Raw genomic sequence first — 12,724 nt, forward strand, 5'->3', positions numbered from 1 at the left:
AAAGACAAAAATGTCTGCAACTTACACAGACCAAAGAGAGTTCACAATATTTGACCCTGTCTGTGAACTCAAGGCTAAAGATTCATGATCTAAACATGATATTAAAAGCATCAGTTTGATTTTAACTTTTACAACAAACGATTATTTATTTAAAACGTACACGTTTCTTCCTCATATTAAAGTTATCTGTTTCAAACTGAATTTCTAAACCATTAGAATACGTTACATTCTAACGTTTCTAAAATTATTAAAAGCCATGTTTTAGACATATTTCATAAAACGTTTGATCAAACGAAATATTTAAATCATTTAAAAGCAAGCATATAGATTTACTGGGCATTACAGACTAGCCAACGGAAGCTAATAAAACTTTTAATAAGAGTTATGTCTTGTGAACCGTCATTTTGCATACTTTTGCATTCAGAAATAGTTTAAATGATTAAAAACAATGATACACACCTTTTCCTTCAAATAAATCAAAGATAACTCGATGAAAAACCGTTCATAAATCCTGAGGTGATAAACTCCCGCGTCAGGTGACGTTGCAGTGAGAAGCAGGAGCTTAGCCAAGTACAACGCGTCTGTGTGGGGGAGGGGAGGAGTTCTCTCTGGGGAAGAACAACACTGACACCCAGTGGTCACGCCTGGAACATTCCGACTTTGTTTAATTAAACTTTCAAATTGGCTTTCTCTTTACAAACCGACTGCAAATTTAAACATTATACATATATATTCTCGCCTGAACTTGTGTTTAAAATACATTTTGTGGACTAGACAAAGTAATATTTAGAAACAGCTATATGTATCTATTAAGTTGGCTCTGCTTCAAAATTACCCAACATAGCCTATAACCCAACAAGTTGGGTTACACAAAAACTACCCAACACTGATAAAACAACCCAACAAAATAACCCAACTGGCTCAACCCAGCAGTTGGGTTGAAAAAACAACCCAACGTTTTTTAGAGTGTATGGTGGCACGAAATAAAACTTTTGTTTGGAGCCATAGGAATGGATGGGGCTATGCTAAATGCACATTCACGAGGTGCTGTACAGAGATTAAAAGTGCACGCATTGAAAAAAGTTTGAGAGGTATGTATTAATTCATCTAAGTTGAGGTAAGAACATAAAATATAAAAAATACGGTGGTGTTTTCCTTTAAGACCGCATAAGCACGGACACAATAAAGTGACACGCATCTAATGTCTTTAAGACATAACCGCCTGTTTTTATGGGAATACTTGCCAAGACTTTTAATTTTGTTTGTCAAGAGCAGAGAGACTTGAAAGTGAACACTATTCTCGGTTTACACACTTTTTGAAACATAGCTCTCCATGTTAGTGTTTCCAACTATTTTCAAAAGTGGAAAATAGCTTTATAAAATGTATTTTATAATGCATACATTACAGAGTCAGGGGGAAGAAGAAAATGGGGAAAAAACAAAGCCTTCATTTGACAATTTTGAAAACAGAGAATACATGGACAGTTTTTATAGCTTTTCTATTTGTCCAATTTTGAATAATAGAAATTTCTTTGAGAAAAATCATTTTCACAAAATGCCTTCCAGGAAAATATGTCAAATGAAAGAACAGCCCCTTTGCTTTCAAACAAACAATAAACAAACAAACAAACAAACTGGAAAAAAGTTCCATCCTATCTTTTTTTTTTTTTAACTCTTAAATATAGGTATTTTCTTCAAAAATACAAAATTTTGAGCAAAAAGCTGAAATAATTCAATTTTTATGAAGGAATTTTGTTAGAGATCAGATTCAGAATGATTATCAAAATGATTATAGTTTTTTGTATAAATTGGGTGTAATAGTGGATAATCAATTACCATAAACACACAAAAGGAAGTTTTTTCAGGCAAATGTTTTCTCTTAATTGACGAGATAAGTCTTCAATGGTGGGGAATAAGTTAAGATATTCTCAGATTACATTTTCGTAGCGCAATTCAAAATTAACTCTTTCCCTGCCAGCGTTTTTAAAAAAAGTTGATAATTCCATTTTTGGGAAGGACTTTTGATAGAGATCAGATGCAGAGCGATCTTTAAAACATACACAGAGTTCTTTCTCTTTCACGTGAGGCGCTACTTCCGGGTTGTATAAGTTGCGGAAGTGCCACCTGTTGGATAATAGCGGTATTGCGGAAAGACGGAAAATCTCGTCATTGGCGGGGAAGCGTTTTCTCTGGCGGCGAAAGAGTTAAAGATAATCATTAATAAACACAGAAGTCGCTAAATGACGCTAGATTACATTTTTACATGGTAGGGGTCGACCGATTATCGACGTTGATATCAAGCATTTTTCTAATTATTGATATCGGTCATTTTAAAAGCCGATTTGCAGATAAAGTAATTGAATTTTGAAATTTGGCTCTGATGCAGTCGCCAGTGAGAGCCATCAGAACTATGAAGGCAATTCAATTATTTACACTTATTATATAAATTCTAACTGTGCTGGGTAATCTATTGATATGCAAGATGATTAACTGAATAGTTCTACTATAGCATGCAACGTTTAACATTTCTCAGAGTCAGAATGAAAAATGTTTTAAAGCATTGAAAGTTTTTGTCAGAGCCTGTGTTGTTCTTAATATCGGTTCAAAATATCTGTTACCAGTCTACTTGATCTGTAATAATCGATATCGGCCCTGAAAAACAGATATCGGTTGACTTTATTACATAATTAACATATGATGTCATCACGTCATTTTTGCATTACAACTGCATAAATTGTCGTAGGGCCGACATATTTTTATGGACAAAACCCGGAAGCAAGATAGCATTTTAACACTTTATTTTTTCACGTTTGTTCATACTTTTTTCATTATCTAACAGCAGAAGTAGAAAATAAATAAATTAGAAACTTTTTTTCCATTCGACTGTATTAAAATGCAGTTTGTGATCATTCAGACTGGAAAAAACAGATTTGAAGTGCTGACGTCACTGATATGCTTATTACATGACATGAACTTTCCAAGAAGGTTTTAGCTACTTTTCATTGAAAAAAGTTGGTAACACTGCACGCAATGCATACAGATCTCAAGCTACAGCTCATCCGAAAAGTTGCCAGATTTGTCGCTAGGTGCTTGTTGCTAAATCTATTGACAAAGTAGCCAAGTTGACAACAAAGAGTCTGTGTGCATGCTTTGAATGTCTCCGTCATTCACGTGAAGCATGGACAGAAAGTGCTTTCTTGTGCTTAAATAGTGTAAATTGCTTAATTGTTAACATTTGCAAGATTTAGAAACGTGCATATGATAAACTTTCGCGATATAAATTAGTGAATTAATTTGTGAATCGAATGCATGCCCAACTGTAGGACCTGCTCTTTATAAATCATGTAACAACTGCAGTGCTTTTAACCACTGATACAGATCCACCAAAAATAGCCAGAAAAACATGTTGGTTTAAGTATAAACGTAAATGCCGCACAACAATAAACACAACAACCAATCACTGTTAAGTGAAAAACAAACTGAACAACACCACATTTTGAAGTGCCCATGTGGAAAACACAGAGCGAGGACATAGACATAAGTGTAGATGTTGTACAGATCTAAAAAAAGCCCCACTGGTTTAATAAAAGCAACCATTCTAGAGAGACGGTGGGTTTTGTGTTGCTGTACTTCTTTAGAAATGCACGTTTGATCCCGCCAAGGAAATAAAAAGTGAATTAAATAAAGCAGCTTGTGAATGTAATGAAGAACATGTGTGCACAGATGGCTGGGAGGACAACACGTCCCAAACGTTCTCAACATTATTTATATATACAGGTGCTGAATGAAAGAACGAAGGCGAAATACTTGGATGACACAAAGTGAGGAGTATATGAAGTTATGTTATCTCTTTCAGGCTCCTTGTATTAAGTCTGATCTGAATGGCGGTCATGATGGTTTATCTGCTCACGTCAATGGCCAGGCTCCATCTGAAGACTTTGAGCACATCATTCGGTCAATGGCTCAGGTAACGCACAAATAAAACACGTCACATCTCATACATGATGATGGTGGATTAGATGTCTGCTGTTCATACAAAAATATTACATTTAATAGCAAAGAATGTTTGGAAATCTGACACTAAGGCAAAATATTTGAATAGTGAAGCATACTTTTGGTACAGTATATCTATCCAAAGCAATTCATATATGACAGATGATATTTGTATGTCTTTGTGTGTTTGTAGGGCCGGTACGTTACTAACATTGAACTTGTGAAGCCAGTATCAGGTGGTTTGGGGTTCAGTGTCATTGGATTGTGTAGCGAGAACCGCGGAGAACTCGGCATCTTTATTCAGGAGATTCAGGCCGGGAGCGTAGCATACAGGTCTGTCATAATGGAGATCTCTCATTGATTATTATTATTATACTTAGCTTATGATATCATCACGTCTTTAACTCAACCTTTAGATGAAGCTTTCTTCAGTTTTAGTTTTGTATAGCTTTTTTTCATTTTTGGGTGAACTATCCCTTTAAGAGCATGTCCTGTGTATTATAGTGATGGTAAACTGAAAGAAGGAGATCAGATCCTGGCGATTAACGGTCAGCCGTTAGATCAGAACGTCAGTCATCAGCAGGCCATTGTGATTCTGCAGCGAGCATCGGATCATGTGAGGATAACAGTCGCCCGTGGACCTGTACCACAACTCTCAAGTCCGGTGGTGTCCAGAACTCCCAGTGCAGCTAGCACACTTTCAGCACACTCCAGTGCGGTGAGAAATCACACACAAACACATACAAAGTCTGGAAAAATGAAACTACTGAGGAAAGATAAGCATATAAGTATATTCATTTTGCCGTGGCACGCCGTCACACCAAAAATCCTCCATGTCTCTACAGCTTCTAAGTGATGCAGTGTTTCCCATTCATTTCTAATTTGTGCAACTCTTTCATTACATTTAATGAGTTTTGTTCAGAAGAGGCCCTTAATGACAAACCGTGATCTCGCTTTCCCAGGGCAGGGATCATCTCTCTCGCTGTCTACTGTGTGTTGTGAGCGGCAGTGGGAAGCAGCACATTTCATTTACAATACAGCAACCGACTCATGAATGAAAGAGTACAAAACAGCATTTCCAAAACCCGTCACTGTTACGGATTGTTTGGATATATTAAAGGGAAACTCCACTTTTTTTGAAAATATTCTCATTTTTCAGCTCCCCTAGAGTTAAACATTTGATTTTTACCGTTTTGAAATTGACTTCTGTAATTACATCATCTACTAAGACTGACAGAAATGTAAAAGTTGTGATTTTCTAGGCAGATATGTCTAGGAACTATACTCTCATTCTGGCGTAACAATCAAGGACTTTGCTGATGTAACATGGCTGCAGCAGGCGTATTTGATCATTTGATGGTTTTACAATTATGTTATGTTATACATTATTGGTTTTGTTCGTACTGTAAAATGCGTTAACGATGTTCATGGCAAGTATTTTGAAACAGTTAATATAACGTTTTAAACAGTGGGTAAATACATTTTTGATTCAGCAACATAAAAATAACACTCAATTTCGATGATGCTATGCTTATAAAAAGCCATAGAATATAAATCTCCTTTACTGTTTAAATTATTCAGAGAAATAACGCTGACCGTGTTGGCTTTCAATGTCATAAAACTTTATTTATACATCTGTGTCATTACAACAGAATGCAGCAGACACACTCACCTTTACGGTTTTTACTGCAAATAACATCAGAAGTAAAAATGAATTTAGGTACACATATCCTAAAAATTATAGCCTGGTGCCAGCTGAACTTAGCCCCGCCCACAACATTTCAGGACAGAAAGTTCGGTCTGGAGTCGCTCCATTGTGGCGCTACTATGCTCGACCCAAAGCTAGGCGAACCAATCAAATTGTCAGGGCGGGCTTTACGTAATCAACCACGTTACCAAAGAGCGCTTGTGTTGAATCAGTTTACAACAAAGACGTAAACAGAATTTTGGAGAATTTAGATGTGAAGATTCAGCCATCAAGTCTGTTCTAGAAGATATCGTCAGCCCTTTAACTTACAAATAGTTAGAGAGAGTCTTCTGACTGTATGACTTAGTAAATAACTCACAATGTTGTGATATGAATGAAATTTGGTAAACATAGTAGGTGTCGAAGTATGTTCGCTAACTCAGACTTAGTACAATCATAATGTTAGTCTCGTGTAGCGAAATAACTAGCAGCTCAGGTCAGGCTGCAAAAGAGGACAGACACCATTTCAACAACATATGTCGCACACTCGTTTGCTCTGATTGGTTGTAGGTCTATCCAATTGAGTGCAGAGGCATATTTTGTCCTGGTTCGGTTGAAACACTCGGTGGAGCGGTTATCAGACTCAAATTCTGACTAGAATTGAGTATGACAACGTCAGGCTATGAAAATGAATCTTGTGTGACTGATACGCTGTAAACCGGTGACTTTGAATGTAAGTCAATGACGCCCACTGCTGGTTGGAAATACCAAGATGGCCGCTCAAACTCCGCGGTGGCTTCACCTCTCGCTGTTACATTAAGCGTTCTATGCACAATCCAGTCATTTATATAGATTAGTGGCGTAAACACTAAATATATAACAGTATATGTTTGTATTTGTCTCTATAGACTCACTGGACTCACGTGGAGACGATCGAGCTGGTGAATGATGGAACTGGTTTGGGTTTTGGGATCGTTGGTGGTAAAACTACTGGAGTTATTGTCAAAACCATCTTACCGGGAGGCATTGCTGACCAGGTGAGCACGAAGGTCATCTACTGTATTTATTAACAGTCTTCTATTCCAGTTCATAGTTTATTACCAACGACCAGGTGGGTATGAAAAATGATGTTGGGAGGAGTATTTTATGTTAACACCTTTATCACCTCCAGATCTCAAGAGCTCCCCCACCTTTTCCTAAAATCCTAAAGTATCCCTGTTTGTATTTTTTGGAGGGGCAGTATATTCCTCTCACAGACAATTATTTTTTGCTGTGTTGTAAGAGAAAGGTTTCTTTATATCTTTCGACAAGAGAGTTTTTATCTTGGGATGAATAAACTCTTACCGCTTGTCTCTGGTTTCAGGACGGTCGTTTACGTAGTGGTGATCACATCCTGAGGATCGGTGATACGGATTTATACGGTCTGAGCAGTGAGCAGGTCGCTTATGTCCTGAAACAGTGTGGAAACAGAGTCAGATTGGTCATAAGTCGAGCGACGGTGGATGATGCTCAACCTGTACCTGTCCCATTACCAACCGTCACTGAACAACAGGTAGAGCCACAGGTCTGGTCTTCATATAAAGACTGAAGAATGAGTTTTTAAAGGGGTGCCTTCTATATGTTCATTGAGGTTTATTTCTTCATATAAGTTCACATTAAGATTATTTTACTTTTGAATACAGACTTTTGATGTCTTGACAAATCTGAGCTCAGACTGAGATAATGTTAAGATCTCTACTCATCTCATTCTCTCTGCTGTCTCATCTGTTTTCAGGGACTCGAGGATGAGTCGGATGCTTTTGACGTGAGTCTGACTAAAAATGCTCAGGGTTTAGGCATCACGATCGCCGGGTATGTGGGGGACAAAACCTCAGGTGAGCTTTAAATACACTTTTTAATCGCTTTGGTGCTATTTTTAAATATTTTAAAATGTTTTATTTAGTCCTGTTTTATTTAAAACCTGCTTTCTGTCATCATCTCTTCCAGAGCCGTCTGGAATATTTGTAAAAAGCATTTCCAAAGACAGCACTGTGGAGCAGGATGGACGTATTCATGTCGGAGATCAGATCATAGCTGTGAGTTTTTACTAAAAGAATAAGTCTGATGAACTTTTGTTTTATCATTTTGTAACATCAGCATTTCTGTGCTCAAAAAGTTATTTGTGAGTGATTTTTATGTGCATTTGCCTTTTTAAATATCACAATAGAGTTTTTGATTGAATTTTTGTTTGTTAAATTTTTCCCCGTCAGCTTTTTTAAAAAGTTGCTACCGGCACTTTTTTTATTTTCACAAAAGTTGAATGCCTTGCAGAAACAATTCTTCTTTAAATATATAAACATACAATACTTCAAATGAAATAACAGACCATCTGCTTTCAAATAAAATCATCCTATCTTCATTTGTTTTCTTTTTATCACCTCAACATACAAAATTTTGAGCAAAAAGCTGAAATATTTGCATTTTTGTGAAGGATTTTTGTTAGAGATCAGAATCAGAGCGATGATCAAATCATACACAGTTTTTACTGTTTTTGGATCAGTGGATGCTTTAGTGTTTTATAAGTTGTGTTAGAGCGCCATCTAGTGAATAATAGCAGAAATATGGATTGCCGTAAAAACTTGTGTTTTCTCTAAATGACGAGAAAATTCGTCAATTGCGGGGAAAGAGTCAACAACTTGCAATGACTTCTGGGAGTTTTTTGCGCTCTTTGCAGCTTTTTTCTTCTTCAGATATATTGTTTGCATCACAGTAATACGTTGATGATGTGTTTCTTTTGTATTGTGTGCATCTCTTGTCTGATCACGGCTTGTGAATGGGTTAAGCGTTCAGGGCTAAATTCGGCAGCGTGTTTGTGTGTGCAGGTGGATGGTGTGAATATTCAGGGCTACAGCAACCAGCAGGCCGTTGAAGTTTTGAGACACACCGGTCAGACGGTTCATCTGAAACTGGTCCGACGCGGTTTTGATCCAGAGGACGCATGCCCACCAATCACAGAGGACAGACAAGTCCCGAGCGCACCGAAAATCTCGAGTATGGAAAGCACGGAAACGTCGACACATGGTAATGTATAGAGTTACTTAAATTTTGTGATGATGAAAGGTTGGCCATTCCTGTTCTTTTAAATTTTAGTATTAAAGGTGAATTGTGTAACTTTAATGGTGCGTTCACACGAGTTGCAAATGAAGCATTAGGCGTGAGTGATTTATATGTTAAAGGAATAGTCTACTCATTTTCAATATTAAAATAAGTTATTACCTTAACTAATAATTGTTAATACATCCCTCTATCATCTGTGTGCGTTCACGTAAGCGCTGGAGTGCGCTGCGACGCTTCAATAGCATCTAGCTTAGCCCCACTCATTCAACGGCACCATCCAGAGACGAAGCCAGAAGTGACCAAACACATCAACATTTTTCCTACCCAAGACGAGTAGTTATAAGAGCAAGCTTGGTGGTAGAAAACAAAACGCAGCGCCCTTCCAAGCGGATCCAAAAGAGGAACTATATTTGATGGCGTAATAGCACTTTTGGGAGTACTTCGACTCGCCTGAAAAGTCTGCTCCCCTTCTCACTCTCATAATGGGAGAGGGAGGGTGTTCTGTTACTGTGCAGAGTCGAAGTACTCCCAAAAGTGCCATTACGCCATAAAATATAGGTCCTCTTTTAAATCCGCTTAGAAAAGCGCTACGTTTTATTTTGTACCACCAAACTTGCTCGTATAACTACTCGTCTTAAATAGGAAAAACGTTGATGTGTTTGGTCACTTCTAACTTTATCTCTAAATGGTACCATTGAATGAATGGGGCTAAGCTAAATGCTATTGAAGCGTCGCAGCGCGCTCCAGCGCTTACATGCACGCACACAGATGATAGAGGGATGTATCAACAATTCTTAGTTAAGGTAATAACATATTTTAATATTGAAAATGAGTAGACTATTCCTTTAAGTAAATGCAAAGACGCAATAGACATACTGTTGAAAAATCTGAAGTTTGGAGGATATTTACGCCGCATTAACCAATTAGGAGCTTGCTATAGTAGTGACGTAATTATGAAGTAGCGAGCAGAGGCAGAAATAAGAAACAACAATGGAGGACAAAATGATTATCGCTGTATGTGGACACCCAGAGCTGTACGACACATCTTCGTATTTTTATAGAAACAGGAATAAAAAGGATCGGGCTTGGAAGAAAGTGAGTGAAGAGCTCAACACCATTAGACACGAGTGACACCTTCAGGTCGAGCACCAGTGCCATAGAAAAACTGTCAACAGATGGACAATCCCAGATAAAACTCCTCCAGGAGCTGAAAACACGCCAGAGCATGTTTTTAAAAGCCACACGGAAAACGTTAAGCTTTAATCTCTGAACAGCAGCAGATCTGAAACCATCTGACTGGGTCTCCATGACCTTTTATCCTTCAGTAACATCACACTGTCTGCAGAGAACGCGGCACAGCTTGAAAGATAAAGCCCATCGCCTGGATGATATTTCATGCAGTCCATGAGAGAGCACGCAGATTGATCACCAGCAATTAAACCAACAAACAACTTACACTGGAGTCCATAAGGACACATTTACAGCCCAGATTTAAAACTGGAGCCAGCGCTGCTGATGTTGCAGTAAAGAACAGCATGGCTGAATTTAGCTCATTTTCATTTTAAAGGGCACATATTATGCAAAATCCATTTTTACAAGGTGTTTGGACAAAAATGTATGTTGACAGTGAACAGAACCACCATAGATTGAAATATTTCCATTTAATCCCCATTACACCAAAGCAGTCTAATTAGAGTGTTGTTTTGATTCTCTTGTTAATGTGACGTCACACTGATAAAGCCCCGCCCACAGCCACTGACTGACTGGTTAATTTAACCCAAAAGCTTTTTTAAATGTGTTTGTTAGCACACTGTAGTGCTAACGCTCCTAAATATACTATTGTCTCAGACTCTATTCACAGAAATCAGATTTATTTTAATCGAAAGTGCTCACTGCCTGTTTAAATGCTCCATTTGCATTTAAAGGTACACACACGAAAACAGCGCTGCTTTGCTTCCCCCAAAATAGGGTCATTTTGAACATGCTATAATAAATTATCTGTGGAGTATTTTTGGCTGAAACTTCACAGACACATTTTAAGGGACTCCTGAGATTTATATTACATCTTGCTATTTTTTTTTTAAACCAAAATGCACTACTAATACATCTACTACTAACGCACTGATGTAAACAAGGCCTAACATCACACCAGACATCAGCAGGAGGACAGGGAGACGGAGAGAAACTCAAATAATTGAGATATAAAGAGACTACCGTGTTTCTGCTGATGTTGTTGTTGATGTATCTGAACACACATTATCCACTAAGGTTCTTGGCAAGACACCAAACAATATTCATTCTGTTCACACCGGGCTGAGAAATACTTTATGATACAACATCTGTGCCATGCCTGAATGTTTTCTAACACTGGAGAGGATCTCTACAAAAAGCAAAATGGAATGAATAGAAAAATATTGTAAAGTATTTGTGACCCGTACTAGCAAATTGAGTCAGAATGTACATAGTCTAATTTTAAACTAGAGGCAAAAGAAATTATAAATGTCGATTTTGGTTAAAATTGAGGTTTTCATAAAAATAAGGACATTAAGCCCCCTTGTGTATGGTGCATCGCTTCCTGGTCCCCCCCACAGAAAATGTATGACATAAAACATGCTAAAACTTACAGTTTAAATTCAACAAAGCATGATCGGTTATGCAATGTAGTGCTGTTGGCTGGTGGCCTTATTTGTCTGGGGTTTAATTGCACAGAATTTTATGATGGGTTGATGTGTTTTATAAGATGCCACAAACTGGGGCCCCTGGCACTTCTCTAAATAGTCATTAAACATCTAAAATTATTGTTATTTATGCTTTCTGAGAGGTGTTCCTGCCTAAATGCTTAACCTGTACAAAAATATGTGTTCATCCACATGCGCGTCTGACATTTTGTTTTTGTTTTTTAACTCTTTCCCCGCCATTGACAAATCTTGTGAATTAAGAGAAAACGCTTTTCTGCCAATGACGCTTCCCTCACGAGTTTTTAGTTCAATCCATATTTCTGCTATTATCTACTAGGTGGCGCTCTTACCCAACTTATAAAACACTAATGCTGCGTTTACACCAACCGCATTTCACAGTCTACCTTGCATAGTTTGCCGCTTGAACAGTTTGAATGCATTCGCAAAATTTTGTCAGAAGCAAAATCCGCTTCTAGTGGGAGGGGCAAGTGCTATGCGGTTGTCTGTTTGCAGGATGGCTGATGATGATTGTGCATTTATTGAGAGAGTTTGTATTTGGTCATCTTACTATAGGGGGAAAATAAACGGCGCTGGTCGATAAACGTCACGTTAGGGCTGGGCGGTATGACAGTATATTCCGTTACCGCGGAATAAAATGTCAGACGTAACAGATTTTTCTATTCCGCGGAATGCAAATAAGTGGCCGTGGCTAACTCTGCCCTCCCGCATGTTAGACTGAGTGTGACAGAGAAACATGTAAAATAATTCACTTATAAAAAATGAACGAGTTATTTCTGTAATTTTTATAATAACTGCCAGTGAATCCACCGCGGGTCTCGCAGCGAGACTCTCGCTCGCTCTTCCTTTCTCTCTCTCTCTCTCTCTCTCTCCCTTTCTCTCTCTCTCTCTGTGTCTGTCTGTGCTCATGCAGCAGCTGTCCGGTCTCTCGCGTCACGTGCAGAGGTCTTTCTAGGTACGCGCAAGGAGCTGCTGCAACGCCAAATAAAGAGTTCTTCTCGCACATAATGCTAATAGTTCTAAAGTTTTCTCAACTTTAAGCAAGCCACGACAAACTCGCGTTTATATCAGTGACACGTGCACTGCTGGAGCGATGTAGTTTGACGCGCCATTTGCTTATACAAACCTAGCCTATTTGATCGGAAAGACGAGAAAGAGACACAAATGTTAAGGTCTAATAGAAAGTAAAGGGTGTCAAGACCTTAAAACAGACTTAATGATCATCACATCATAGCACCTGTCATATTTATAA

General features: G+C 38.1%; 1 protein-coding gene across 6 annotated transcripts in view; it reads left to right on the top strand.

Moving 5' to 3' along the window:
- LOC129416151 (multiple PDZ domain protein) overlaps positions 1–12,724 on the top strand; it is a 76,571-nt gene that overhangs the window by 25,805 nt on the left and 38,042 nt on the right. For all 6 annotated transcript variants that reach the window (XM_073858875.1, XM_073858880.1, XM_073858879.1 and 3 more), the window contains exons 4-11: positions 3,857–3,967; positions 4,187–4,326; positions 4,498–4,711; positions 6,589–6,717; positions 7,044–7,232; positions 7,455–7,554; positions 7,667–7,755; positions 8,542–8,740. In XM_073858875.1, coding sequence (XP_073714976.1) covers positions 3,857–3,967; positions 4,187–4,326; positions 4,498–4,711; positions 6,589–6,717; positions 7,044–7,232; positions 7,455–7,554; positions 7,667–7,755; positions 8,542–8,740 — 1,171 coding nt within the window. The remainder of the gene's footprint in view (positions 1–3,856; positions 3,968–4,186; positions 4,327–4,497; positions 4,712–6,588; positions 6,718–7,043; positions 7,233–7,454; positions 7,555–7,666; positions 7,756–8,541; positions 8,741–12,724) is intronic.

The sequence above is a fragment of the Misgurnus anguillicaudatus genome, chromosome 21, assembly GCF_027580225.2.
Source record: "Misgurnus anguillicaudatus chromosome 21, ASM2758022v2, whole genome shotgun sequence".
Lineage (NCBI taxonomy): Eukaryota > Metazoa > Chordata > Actinopteri > Cypriniformes > Cobitidae > Misgurnus > Misgurnus anguillicaudatus.